Source organism: Lepisma saccharinum, chromosome 15 (genome assembly GCF_977018435.1).
Source record: "Lepisma saccharinum chromosome 15, izLepSacc3.1, whole genome shotgun sequence".
Lineage (NCBI taxonomy): Eukaryota > Metazoa > Arthropoda > Insecta > Zygentoma > Lepismatidae > Lepisma > Lepisma saccharinum.
In genome coordinates this window covers 36,727,114-36,742,524 of record NC_139243.1, presented here as the reverse complement: position 1 = coordinate 36,742,524, position 15,411 = coordinate 36,727,114, and the positions used below count along the sequence as shown (strand labels likewise).

Below are 15,411 nucleotides of genomic sequence, written 5' to 3'. Positions count from 1 at the left end.
AACAAGACCAGAAAAATTCAGACCTTAGATCATCTGCCCTGGGAATCAAATCCAAGTCGTCTGCATGGCAGTCAGATGTCCTACTGACTGGATCACCGTGGCTCCAATATGCATGGAGATAGCTTTACCTTTATCTAATAAACTGTCAAGATCTTTAATAAACAATTTAATAATGTTCTCTCTTATGTGTTCCTCCTATCTCAGCTTCAGAGCACTAGAAATTTGTTCTTGTTAACTCTAGTGTAAACTTCATAAAGATGAAAAATAACTTTATCAACTCAACTTTAGTGAAATTATTTCTATACTGAATCTCATAATTGTTCTTAGAGATTGCCCTTGCAATAGTGTAGTGAGGAAAAATCAATTATCAACTTTACTGTTATCAAGTGCACTGTTGTGTGGCTAGATCAACAAGATCAATGAGAAAAGGTTGGTGCCCAATTATCTCTAAATGTGAATTTGTGAACCTCTGTTGAACTCTTTAGCAGGCAAAATAGCACACAGTTATTAAGCACATTCAATAGTTAAAATACTATGTCCCATAAGGTGTCACATACATACCCAAGCCAAAGAAAAATCGCTAACCAGAAACTGTAACATATGGAGTTTATAGTGATGAAACAGGAATATGTTCCGGCAACATTAGTTAATGACGTCATCATAAGATCATGGTGACTGACATGTAGAGTAAGCTTCTTACGGTTTGTCCAAAATAGCCTACTGGATAATGTGTGTTTATTACACATTTACACGTTAAAATACAAGACAGAAATTGCCCTGTGTGCTACCAATATTGCTTCCATGAATTCATGATCAGAGATCTTATTTCGTTCATATGAAGCACCAGTACCCTACAAGCTCATAATAAACAATTGAAGCGCTCTGGTGTAAAACATGGTAAGTGACATTTTGGTCATTTCTGAGTTCATTAAGAAAAAATGTTGTGTTTACCAATTTCAGAAGGCTTCACTAAGACCAATGCAAATGTATGACACAGCAATTTCACTCGAAATTGAAGGATGGCACATTTTACTTTGTAACTCAAAAATAACCAAAATGTCACTTACCATGTTTTACACCTGAGACCTTCAATTAATATCTGAGACATGAGCCTTGAGTGAGTGTCCAAGGTACTACACACTTAGTCTTGTGATAAATACTGCCACAACTTTTGATGGAATTGTACAACTAAGGGACAAAGCCAACAGCTTTTCCTGGTAAGGAAGGATTACTTGAACTGCGGAGGTGAGAGATCCTTTTCTCCTTAGCTTTCATGATGGAACAGGATGAGCATGAAAAGCATCCAACTGTTTTGAACTGTTGAGGTAGGCAGTTAGCACTTCACTGACATTGAAATTTTGGACAACCATGTGCCATAAGAACTGTGCAACTGGTGAAATCAGTGGTGAGCAGAAATTCCATCTGGAAATAATGAGCATGTGAGGAGAACACTTCCAAAATGTCGATATCTCATGTGTTAAGAAGTAACCTTAGATTGAAAGCATGCAAACTACATGCATGTCACTTCTTAGCAGAATAAAGGAAAGTTTCCACTGGAGCATTATGCAGAAAATGAACACAGAACAATACTGTTCACCAAGGAAATTAGTTTTACTCTTCAGGATCCTTTCAGCTCTCAAGGTGACGGAGTTGCAAGCTCATAAAAAGCTACTACGAAGATATCAAGTGTCAAAAGGGACCATCATCCTACTTGACTTGTTTTCAACTTTAATTCTAAATGAATTTTTCTGCAATACATCACAATATAAAGGAAAGGAAAGGAAAGGAAAGGGTTTCTAAGTGTTAATTTTGAGTTATATCTCTTCTGTTTGGATGATAAACATAGTGACTATGTTATTTTTCAAATATCTCCTCTTCTTTTAGACATTTTATATATTTATAAAACATGCACCTTTCTTTGAAAATGGAAACTGATATAAAACTGCAACTGATATACTTTACTAAACTAAAACACATATAATTTAAATTTAACATTCTTAATTTATTTCCAATATAAAATATCAATATCTAGAAGTTATTGTAACATACCACGTGATTCTGAAGTTCCGTAGGAATTCTTTCAGATGAAAATACCCAGTACAACAATGCTGGATGATGGGTATATGCCTGCTTCACCTTTGGTAAAGCTGAAATAATCTCGACAAGTGCCTCAGTTCCTTCTTCAGTATCCAGGTTTCTCACTTTATCATTGCTCAAAGAGGACACCTGAAAGTAATGCATAAAATATAAAACTAAAAGTAAAATCAGAGCCTGTTTGGGCAAAATATAACCACTCTGCCAACGTTTAATTATTTGAGAAAGAATGTGTACTATGAAATAAGGAATTCACAAAGCTGGACATGTGCTTGTTAATTGTTTCAAAAATCACTAGTCAAGACAGAAGTTAAGCTTTAAATGCATGCGTGACAATAGAATTGTTCATTATCTTTTTCCTTGTCATCATGGTTTAGATATAGATTATTCCATGAATTGAAAGAAATATGTTCACAAACACATTTTTCTTTTGTATCCATTTCCAGCTAACAATCATGTATATAATTTGCTTAAATTATTGCACAAATAATTAAGTTTGTGATATCAGTGAACTCACTAATTTGATTTTTTACCTGTTGAAACTCTTTTTTATCTAACACAATATATTTACTAATTCATTCCATAACATCTACATGTCTAGCAACTGGACATGTGACTGGTTGTTCTCACATGAAGTGATACACTGAGTCACATGAATAAATCTGAGCACCTACTAATTTCTCACCTATTTAGAGCACTTCCTTTGTTTTGTCTGAATAAAGAGGCTAAAAACTTATTTACACTAGGAATATCTACTTCTTCAGTAAGTTCCCATGAAAATGTATAACCAAGCAACCAATATACTCTTTCTTCATGTGAGTTGTGCTCTAGCGACTTAGATGTGTCAACTTTCATGACTTCATGACTTGGATATGCACAAATGTGTAGGGGAAACTGGGGTTATCCCAAACACTGAGGTAAAGGCGAACACCAGGTTTTCTACTTTCCTTCCTTTATAAGTGTGGTCCAAATGGTGCCGCCACTTAGCACCTGTCACAGACAATGTGTTAAGCTCCTAGATTTATCATTATTCTATGAGATATCAAAGCCAGAGAGAGGACAAAGGTTGTTTTCTTCAACTTTGCCTGTAATTTATGTGTTGTCTTTGCTTCAAGATAAGTGGAGAATGTTATATTATATTTTATGTTGTTTACTCTTGTAGATTGTACATTTACTTAGGCAGTTTTCAATGCTTCTATATGCAGCACGTGTGGTGATAATGAAAACAACAAGGTGTAGAAACAAGCATTGGCGAATAGATGAATCCTTCCACAGAGGTGCTCTGGGTGAGTGGAGAATTGGGAAGATATAAAGAAAAGTGGTATAAATGCTCAAAATAAAAATTTAGGAACAGGACCTTAAAGACTGTAGTTCATGGAAAGGAAAATCAAATTATATCTGTGTGACTTCTGCTCAGGATATTGAAAAGGGCACCCTTCAATATTTTCTGGCCTGAGATATTGAATGTCTAATGCTTCACCTTTCACCTTCAATGTGCTTATATACTTTGGTTTGATTGATTGATTGATTGATTTAGTGTTTTAAGTCCACTTTATGCACAGTAAGGATAATTGGGACTGGGCCTACAGTTTAAAGTGGGATCCGAACCACTATGTGCCTCTACCGGGAATCGAACCCGGGACCCCTTGATTACAAGGCGACAACACTACCACTGTGCCATCAGGGAGGTACCTATATACTTTGGTAAAATTGTACTTAAATCAGGGTCTATATTTCTTATCTTCGATTTAATTTGTCCTTATAGTAACTATTTTGCATAAGGGGTAATGGCAATCATGATGTTTGGCATTACCCTGAAAAATCAGAGTAATGCCAAACATGACAGCTGTGTATTTTTCTTTGTTTCTTGTGCAAACCAAACATTTTTGGAACATTGCTATCAAATTGAATTTGAAGGGCAGGTAATAAGGTTTCCCATCGAAGCTTAAGTGTTCAGCAATACCTCTGTTTCTCCCTATATATGTCAGCATCTGCCCCATTTATAAGAACACATTCTGTTCATTCACACCAAAATGTGAACACTTTTTCTCAACTAATACAGGGTGCTCTCTGAGGGAGCAAGTGCTCCTAGTGTGGGCAAGTTCTCATTCTTTTCATGCACACAAAATGAAGCCCATGTTCCAAAAAGTTGAAGAATGAGAAATTAATGTACAACAGGGTTTCAATTAAATATCCATAAATTTATAAAACATAAAGAATAACAATGCTGATGCTCTACTTACAGCATATATTAACCACACTGCTTTTACTATTGGCACAGGAATGAAGTCACTTATGGACAAGGAACACAGATAATCCAAAATTGGGTACAGGAAAGGTGAAGTCATGTTCGCCCTGAAACAGTTAAATGTTTATTTGTTAAATGTTAAAATAGTACTACGTACATTATCATATGAGTGGTTCTGGAGAAAAAATTAATAGCCCACACTCCATTCAAAATTGAATTAACATTGATGTGTTCAGTTTCCAGTTGATGTACAATAGTGAATGAAGTTCCTTCAGTAGCTGGTGATGGTCAGAAACACACGGGAACATCTGAGTACCCCATAAGCCACAATGTAATGGATAAACTTTTACCTGTGTTTTTCTCGATTTCATACTTTTGTGGGGTATCAAATTTTACTCCTGAGTCTCTCATATTATTAAATTGTTGATATACTGACAAGATGAGCTGATCAAAAGTTAGCATTTTAAACAATTCCATTAATTTGTTGAAAGATTGTCGTGCCAATTAAGGAAACAAATAATTCACTAAAATGGTAATAGACAAGCACACACAGCACAAAAGTTACCAAGAAATAATGGTAAATATTTTTAATTTGTCTACAAGAATGACTTACATTGTATTTTGATGCAGACAACAGATGTATTATTCTAGTGAAAAAAATAGGTTCAACTGAGAGATAAACCTTTGTCTTTGGCATGCTGTGCTCTATCACCTGAACTAACAAGCTAGTACTGATTTCTGGATTTTTCTAATGTACAGAGTGTTCGAGAAGCCCATGTACTCCTCTTTCCACAGATTTATATGTTACCCCCCCTAACCCTATAGCGCTACAGCCCAATATTGGGCCCTGGCTTACCTACTGATGGCCCTCCCACGTGGACCACCAGGGGAGCATGGAGATCTGCAGTCAGGCTAGGGGGATGGGTAGTCAGCTCGACCAAACCCCAGCCGTTATAGAACTTTGCGACCGGATTACGCTCACTCACTCAGAGCTCCCCAATTTCCTCGCAATGGTGGGTTGCCACTGGCCCTATACACAGGCCGAAAATTCCCGGAGATTGAACCCAGGATCAAACCCATGCCATCCCACAGCCGCCATCCAAAGCAAGGTGCCTTAGACCACACGGCCACGGAAGAGGACATATATATACGTGGGCGTACCCAAAAGAAACCGAACTAATTTTGTGGTGGGCAGAGCTTTTGTAGTACGGCGTTTGACGCTAGGAGTGCATAGAGCAAACCTTCCTGAGTGCGTAAGTCGAGTGCCGTCGCTGAAGCAGGTCAGGACACGTTTCGGCAGAGTTTAGAGTGACAGCTGTTTTGTGTGATCGTCGTTTTTGCAATGGCTGATTTTCGGGAACAGCATGCGGTTGTGAAATTCTGCTTTTTGCTCAGAAAGAGTGGAACAGAAACTCTTGAAATGTTAAACGGCGTACAAGGACCATGCTATGGGGAAAACTCAAGTGTTTGAGTGGTTTTCCCATTTCAAAAATGGTGAAATGTCAATTGATGACAAACCTCGTTCTGGTCGTCCTTCCACAGCCCGAACACATGACAGTGTTGAAAAAATTCGTGAAATCATCAACGAAGATCGACGATGGACCATTAAACAAATTGTGGAGCTGTTGGGAGTGACTTGGAGTTCAGTGCAGCAAATGTTGACACACGATTTGGGAATGTAAAGGGTGGCTGCCAAATTCGTGCCACGACTGCTGACTGCTGAACAAAAACAAGGTCGCGTGGAAGCATGTCGTGCTTTGAAAGAAGAGTGCCAAAATGATCCAAACTTTTTTTCCAAAAATTATCACAGGTGACGAAACGTGGTGCTATGCTTACGATCCAGAATCGAAGCAACAATCAAGCCAGTGGAAGACTTCAAGTTCGCCGCACCCCAAGAAAGCTCGTCAGGTGAAATCAAACATTAAACCAATGCTGCTTTGTTTTTTTCGATGTAAGAGGAGTCGTCCATTCAGAGTTTGTTCCGCAGGGTCAGTTAACCAGGCTTTCTACTTGGAAGTTTTGAAATGATTGCGCAACAGTGTGCGGCAGAAGCGGCCTGATTTGTGGCAGTTGGGTGACTGGTTTTTTCATCATGACAATGCCCCGGCTCACACAGCCCTGTCTGTACAACAATTCTTGACCAAAAATGGTATGACCCCTGTTCCTCACCCCGCATACTCACCCGACCTTGCCCCGTGCAACTATTTTTTGTTTCCTAGACTGAAAGGAGACATGAAAGGAAAGCGTTTTGCTGATGTTGCTGAGGTCACGTATCACAAAAGATGACTTTAAAAAATGTTTTGAAAAATGGAATCAAAGATTGGACAAGTGTTTTAATGCAAGTGGAGAGTACTTTGAAGAGGATTGAAGGTTTTTACTTAAATTGTGAATAAATAAGTTCACAAAAAAAAATATTTCGGTTTCTTTTGGGTACGCCCACGTATGTTACAATTTATATAAATTATCTCTAGATATATATGGCATATTTACTTATTGTAACATATGTATCTATTTGTTTTCATTATAACATACTTGTGAACTTTATATTAAGTTATAGTATATTGTGCACCCACACACACATCACCAGCTGTTCCGGTCGCATTATCCATGGTGCAACAACTGACACAGTAATTCAAGCTAGTGACCTTCAGAGTAGGGATACCAACCACGAAAAGAAAATGCAACTTCTTGGTCATACTATAGAATTTTCACACAAGAAAAACGGCATGCATAATTAGGGAAAACCAGCAAATCCGTAGAAAAAAGCATGGTGTACCAGATATTTGGGTTCAAATCCTGGTAAAGACAGCATTTTCTCCAAGTTCTTACAAAAGTAATGACATTGTGACAAGGCAATATAATATACATCAATGAAATACAAAAGCAAGTAATCAGTTCATATCCAGCACAACATTACGCAGATAAAGTATTGCTACATTAAAAGTACTTTTAACTTAGGAAAAAGAAACAGTAGTTGCTGCCATCAGTATAAAACATTAAAGCACTTCAGAAACACAAAATATTACTTCCGCATTTCTGTTTGCTTTATAGCATTGCTGCACAACAACAAAGAATTAAGTGAAATTAAACAAAAAATGAATTCATTGTAAAATGTGTGTTTCAGTTAAAATGAATTTAGACATTTAGCTCTGTGTAGAATAATCATTTTAGTACTCACTTAGCTGATAACAATTTCTTTACAAAATATAGGTGAAACTACAATACTTTGTAAGTAAAAATACTCTGAATGAATTCAATTGGAGTTATTAACCCTTTCCAGATCGGCATAAAAATACTGAGTTTTTTCGAGGAGATTTTTTTTTGCTGTTTTTTAGAAAGCTGTAGAAAATGAAAATATGTTGTAAGGTGTGTTATCATTTAGCATTTTTTTCTGAAATCTACAACAGATCTTATTCATACAGATATATAATGTTACATTTTATATAAATTTTCACACATTTATGAAAATCTTTCTATAAATTTTCTTTGGAATTAAAAAAAAATTTTTTACAAAAGTTACTAGTAGTGTAATTGGCTATACAACCAGCACCACTTACAAGTGTACAAATGATGAGCTTATATAATTAAACAGCCCGATTTGCCCACACTTAAAATTATGCCAAGATGCTCTTATTCCCCAATTCTTCAAGTGTGATATGCTCTTAATTCTAAGAATTTTGAATCCTAGTGTACAAATGATGACCCCCCTCAGATTGATTTGCCTACACTTATAAAAGGCACTTCTGTGAGATTGTTGTCCATAAATTTGTTAAAAATATGCCCCTCTTGATATTTTTTTTGCCCACACCTAAAACTAGGCCAAACGTATTAACACCCACCCACACCCACCCACAAACACCCACCCACACACACACACACACACACACACACACACACACACACACACACACACACACACACACGCGCACGCACACACACACACACACATACACACACACACATATTTACTTCCGGTTTAAGTTCAATTGGATACCAGGCTCAACTTGCATATCTAGTACTAAAACAATGTAATTTTTCTAGAATTGCTCTGTGACTCTCTCATTTCTTACATCATAAACATATGATTTTTCACCTATGAGAATAACACTACATATAGTGTCATCAGGGAGTGTATCGTGGAATTCACAGATAATTTTAATGTTTGTCCTGTCATTAACCACAACTTGTTTCCTTTTTGAAGTGTTGATTACAAACATGGGTCTCTGTGCTTTGAATTCATCTGGTGTGTAATACATGTCAGTATTGCCAGTAGTGACCCTTTTGTATGCTGTAAATGCTTCATATAATTTAAGAAAATCATCCTTAGACATGTCTAAATTATAATTTTCTCTAGGGAATACCTCATTTCTGCCATTTTTAAGATATATGTTCTTGATGTTGCAGTTATCAAATCTACTTGAATTTTTTTCCTGATTATTGTGTCTTCCAGTCTGAAACAGTACCACCACAAAATCCGGCATGTCATATTGTATACTGGAGAATGAATTTGTAGCATCAAACTCATAATAAGTACCAGTGGCAGGCTTCTGTACACATTGATATGTATAAAATTGTAAAGGAATCTGTGGATTTTTTATTATATCTGCTTTGTATTTAAGAGCATAACTGGCTTCATATTCAACAACTGGGATTCTTAGCTCCATAGTCTGAATAATGCATTTGCCTTCATCAGGTAGGGTATTAGGCAGAGCTTCCCCTGTAGAGTTTAATGTACTGTACCTCATCAAAGCATTATTATCATTGGCAGCTCTTCTAAATGTGATTCTTAAACCACCCTTCCACATAATATCTTTGTAATCTGAGAAGAATCCTGGCAACAGGCGCATAGGGAACAGCACTATGTGGCTCTTGGTTAATATTTTATCACCAGCCTCAAATCCACCTATTTTGTAGTAAGAAGCCTCGGTTTTGGATAATTTTAGTGTGGCCAAAGCTGTGGAGGTAATGCCGGGATAATCCACTCTGTTTATAACAACACCATGTTTTCTGATCTCAATTTCAGAGAACAGATGCGGCACAAAATTATCTACCAATCTTATATTTGAATTTGCCGGATAATCTGTTCCATCGAGCTTTACAACATCAAATTTGATGTATAGATCTGCTCTGTGGGGGTGTATAAAGCCATCCCCTACATCAAGATCAACCTCAATCTCTGTGTTGGGTTGATTTAAATTTGCAAATGTCCTCCTGTTTGGGGGGAATGATTGTAGCTCATAACTCTCAATATTTTCCATTTTTTTTTGTATGTATTTTTATTTAAATATTAATCTCTATGATTGCAGTTGTTGTGGCTCCAGCAAAATCAACTAATTCTTCTTTTTCATTAGTGACCATCAATTCAATGTTATCTATTCTATTATGGCACACAGGAAAATATAATGTTGGGGATGGAGTGTAGATGATTGGCTCCATAAATTCAGAATTAGGTTTGAATGTTGCAATGATGCCAGTTTGTTTGTGAGTGCCTATTCCATTTGATTTGGTGATCATACCCTCGGCCACTGATATGGTTCGGGGTGAAGGACTTGGTAATGAGGATTAATAACCAGACGGTGAACAATTAAGACATTTAATATACACTGGACGTTATGTCCGAAGCATTCAAATACATTGAACCATGATATAACAAACATTACACAGAATATATCTGCTTATGATTTTTCTTCTTCTTGCCGTGAAGACTAAGCCTTGTAGCCATACCTAGACCGTATCATCCCTCCAGGTGTCCCATAAAAAAATCAGATATGCTGATGACCGTATCGATCTGGTGGGCGGCGAACCCTGGTAGACCTTCTCGGAGATGAGTGAGGTGTGCTAGGACCTGGTCCTGGGTATCCGGCTCTGCCTGGGATAGGTTCTGGTACTGTTCCACCGGGGTTTGTTGAATTTCTATTTGGTATTGTAACGTTGAAGTCGTCGTCATCTGCAGTGTCACGTGAAACACGTCTCTTCAACCACCTGGGATGTACCACTCGTTTGATTCCATCTTCCAACATTATCTCGTAGAGGATACTATCCCCAATTCGACGAATGACAACTCCTGGGATGTAATTTGGAGTACCATGCTTAGGTGATTGAACCCAAACTGCTGAGTTGATGGTGAAAGTACCATATCTCGATGAAGAATCGTTCTGAAATTTTGCTGACTTCCTCGGCTTGAACGGAGATTCACTCGACAGAGGCAGATTGTTTGGTTCCCACCAAAATCTTGGTCGGTATTTCAAGACCGAAAGTGCCGGCAGGCTTCCTTTTCCACCCAGTCGCGTGTTCCGAAGGATGAAAAGAAGGTTGGCGATCCCCATATCAAGTTCAAGCGTGCTGAGATTGGGTTTGTCAGTTATAAGCTTGACAAGAGCGGTTTTGACAGTACGAACGTATCGTTCGGCTAAGCCGTTGCTAGGACTGTGATAAGGTGGTGAAGTAACATGTTTGATGCCATTCTTAAGGCAGAAGTTACGAAATTCGAGGGAAGTGAACGTTGGGCCGTTGTCGGATACGATAGTATTTGGTATCCCTAGCGTGGCGTAAGATTGCATAAGCCAGCGGATCGTTTCCTTTGTGTCCAATGTGTGTAGAGGCCATACTTCTGTCCACTTGCTGAAGGCGTCTACTATCATTAGGAACTTACGCCCTGCAAAGAAAAAATGGTCTATATGCCATCTCTCGTTCACATACGAAGCGAGAGGCCATGAAGAATCGGGTCCGTTTCGGACCTTAGGAGCGTTTGCTCGGCATGTATTGCAGCTCGCTACAAAATCCGTAATCTCTGCTGACATGCCTGGCCACCAAAATCTGGAAAGACACAACTCTTTCATACGAGTTGAACCAATGTGTCCATCGTGTAAAGCTCTAAGAACTTCATTCCGTTTAACTGTGGGAATGATAAGTCTACCCGACCACATGAGCGTTCCCTGCTCGTACGTTAGGCGAGCTCTTCTTTCGAAGAAAGGTGTGAGCTTCTTCCGTTCGGTAGACGTGTCGTGTTGATCTGGCCAACCATTTACTACACAGGAGACAACTAATGAGAGCAGTGGGTCTTCTGAAGTGGCGTTCTGTATTGAGTCTCGAGAAAGAGGAGCTACAGCGTCTTCAATGGACCCGAAATATGCATGAAGTTCTTCTTCTCCAGCTGGTATTGTGTCACGTGTTTGCGTAGGCAACCTGCTTAGCATGTCAGCTACTTCTACCTTGCTGGAATGAATTATATTATATTGGTATGAAGATAAAAGTAGAGCCCATCTCATCAATCTATTGGATGAATGTTTTGAGATGGCTCGATCCGGAGAAAATATAAACTTTACAGCACGTGCGTCTGTAACAATCTCGAACTTGGATCCGAGTAAAAATTTGTGAAATCGCTTGATACCGTGAACTATGGCTAGAGCTTCTCTCTCTACCTGGGAGTATCTGCGCTCCGTCTCACTGAAGGTGGTAGAAGAGCAGGCGATGGTCTGTAGACCGCTATCAACTCGATGACACAATTGTGCGCCACAGCCGAAAGGAGAGCCATCAGTGATAAGTACAACTGGCTTTGTTGGGTCGAAAGGCACAATAGGATTTATCTGTCGAAGTTCCGCCATGATGCTGTCGAACTCGTGTTGACAGTTATCGTCCCATTTCCAAGAGACTTTTTTCTTGAGTAAAGAAAGTAAAAAGTGAAGTTTCGAAGCTAAGTTCGGTACAAACTTTCGATGAAAGTTGATCATCCCGATGAAGGAACGTAATTGTGATTTGTCTTGAGGTGGGGGAGAATTTAGGATGGCCTCCAAGTTCTTGTCTGACGGCCGTATACCAGCGACGTCAATCTTGTATCCTAGGTACTCGATAGATGAGGTTAGGAATTGGCTTTTGCTGGCGCTCGCTTTGACATTGTGTTTGGCCAGACGATTCAGGACATCACACGTGCGTGTGAAGCATTCTTGCAATGTTTCACCTCCGATGATGACGTCATCAAAGTAGAAAGAAACTCCGGGAATGTCATCTAGAATCTTCGCTAGGACCATTTGAAACAGATCTCCACTTATGTTTATGCCAAAAGGTAGTCTGTGAGGTTTATATAAGCCCCAAGGTGTGTTGACGACAGTGATGCGTTTGGCAGCTTCAGAAAGTTCCAACTGTCCGTAAGCCATTTGAAGGTCAATTACCGTAAAGTATTTACACCTGGCCAACTTAGAGAAAATATCCTCGACTCTAGCAATGGGAAACTTGACGTTTTCAGTCATTTTATTCACCGTTCCTGAGAAGTCAGTGCAGAGACGAAGTGAGCCATCTTTCTTGGTAACAACGACAAGTGGTGAGGCCCAATCAGAATATCCGACCGGTTCCCATAACCCTACTTTCACTAGATTTTGAATAGAATCCTGAACACGGTCTCGAATACCGTAAGGAACATCGTAATGTCTACGAAATATTGGTACAGAGTTGGATCTCAGTGGTATATCGACCAAATAAGGTGTAATTGGCTTGGACAAATCACCATCAAAGATTTTCTCGTATCTAGAAGAAATTTCTCACCTTAGGTCGTCGGCACCAGCGTTAGTAATAGTACCTTGTACTGTGTTAGTTGAAAGAACACTGGCCGTAACTAATAATCGCCTCCAAGATGGTTGAATAATGTCCAACCATGTACGACCGATCAATGGATATAAAAGTTTCTCCTGACAGAGAAAGACAGGTAAAGTATAATCCCTATTGTCTAAGTATAGTTTGATGGATGTTTGTGCTGTAACACGAACATATCCTTCGTTTACACCTCGTAATCGTAGGCTAGAATTACATTTAACATAGTGTGGAAACAACTGATCAAAATACTTCTCGTTGAAAAGAGTAACAGCAGACCCAGTATCTACTTCACATTTAACAATACACTTATTGATTTGGAGATTTATTATGAAGCTATCCGAACTGATTTGGTGCTCCAAAATGTGTTGAGTAGAAGTAATCAGTGTGGAACGATGACTGAGCGCACAAGTGTTGAGATGGTTGAAGCTGAACGTAGACAACTCATCGGGTGTTGTGCTCCGTGAGGTTGAACTGGACGTTCTATTCACGGCTCTATCTTTTTGCTTCTTTCTGCATCGTATATTCCAATGGCCTTGTCGTTTGCAGTAGCTACAGATTGCGTTTCTTGCCGGACATAGACCTTGTGGGTGATTCTTTGTGCAGTTGCCGCACTGGGAGTGAGGATTTTGCTTGGTAGCAGTTGTGTTCTGAGGTTGATTGTAGCTCTTCTGCCTCGTTTCGCCCGAGCGTGAACTCTTTGAAGCGCCTGTGTGGTGATCTGGATTCATCCGCGTCAAATTTCTTGAGCTGGTAGCAAAAGTCACAGAATCTGCATTGTACTTATTCGAGAATAATTTAACTTCTCGTTCTAATAACTCACAATGCAAAGCAATTTCTTGACATTTAGCAAAGGAAAGATCACTTTCAGATAATAATCTTTTTCGAGTACTGTCAGATTGTACACCAACAAGAAATTGTTCAACAAGTGCCTCATCTAAATACTGCTCATACGCACATTTGGCTGCTTGTTGTTTGATTTTCACTACGAATTGAGTAACTGATTCTCCTTGAGATTGGATACAATTTCGAAACTTGAACCTCTCTGTAAACTTGTTGGTTTTGGGCCTGAAGTGCTGAACCATTTTGTCGTCAATGACAGCATATGTTAGATTACATGGCATTTCAGGAGCCGTAATATTGCGAAGTACTTGAAAAGCCTTAGGACCTATGACTGCTAAGAGAACTGCTGCTTTTCTTTCATTTGCCACATTCTGGGCGAGACAGAGTTGATCAAAACGCATGAAATAACTCTCAATATCTTCATTTTCTTCAGCAAATTCGCTGAATGTAATGTTGAGAGCCATGTTATCGAAACTTCAAATTACATTAACTGATAGAAATCACTGGCATGTATGAAAGTTACGATGTGTAACTGAAACTTGCATGTAGAAAATTAGCAAACTTAAACGTTACATGTAAGACCGTCTTGTTGATTTGCTACAGAAATCTTACTTGTTATAATCCCGTGCCGATAAAGTCATCCTGACGATACGATTAGAATCCTTCAAATTTTCTATTCACTGTCCGCAGCGCCCAATTGATATGGTTCGGGGTGAAGGACTTGGTAATGAGGATTAATAACCAGACGGTGAACAATTAATACATTTAATATACACTGGACGTTATGTCCGAAGCATTCAAATACATTGAACCATGATATAACAAACATTACACAGAATATATCTGCTTATGATTTTTCTTCTTCTTGCCGTGAAGACTAAGCCTTGTAGCCATACCTAGACCGTATCAGCCACATTACAGTGAATATTCAGAGTCTCTATGGCTAAGAATTTAGGTATATTAATAACGTGTGTTTGATGGCTGGTTCAAGTTTTGTGTTGTTCTCAAAGCCTAACAGCTCTCCTATAGTACCCAGATCCACTGTTTCTGTAGCAGATACAATCTCTACTCTGTGAGTGACAGAATTTTGAGTTAATGCTATACCTCTGGGTAATTGAGCATTTAGAGTGGACAGATTATATTGCCCTGGAGTGATGACAATTTTTTGATCCCCTACTGCAATTTTGTTGTTGTGGTGTGTAATATTAGGGATCAAGTACATGCCATAAAATGCTCTGAGAGCTATTGTTTTGGGATACACTATATCATCATGTAATTTGAGTTTCAATATTGAATTTTGGCTGGTGAGATGGAATACCCCCATGATGTTTTAAATACCACAAGGCCTTTTGAAAATTTTCAATTGATGGTTTATTTATTTGAGACATATATCTAAGAACAGATAAACACAAATGTCCACAATTAACATCTTTGAAATTTTGAACACGGGCATTATTGTAATAAAGATTAGCTGATTTTAGATATTTTATTAAATTTTCAGGTGGAACACCTCCAAATGAATCAAACACAAATGCCTCATCTTTTAAATATTTAAGATAACAAATCCAGTGAGTGCCCTGATTTTTGTACTTATCCAAATTAACAATGCCACACTCTTTGTTGAGTGGTTGTTCTGGTAAAGA

The 15,411-nt window shown here is 38.5% G+C and overlaps 1 protein-coding gene across 1 annotated transcript in view; it reads right to left on the bottom strand.

The window, feature by feature from the left end:
• Positions 1–15,411, bottom strand: part of LOC145999204 (meiosis inhibitor protein 1-like) — a 242,625-nt gene that overhangs the window by 32,286 nt on the left and 194,928 nt on the right. Inside the window, exons 14-15 of the mRNA XM_083136137.1 lie at positions 4,338–4,449; positions 2,050–2,226 (exon numbers count right to left, since the gene is read on the bottom strand). Of these exons, the coding sequence (XP_082992263.1) occupies positions 2,050–2,226; positions 4,338–4,449 (289 nt within the window). The remainder of the gene's footprint in view (positions 1–2,049; positions 2,227–4,337; positions 4,450–15,411) is intronic.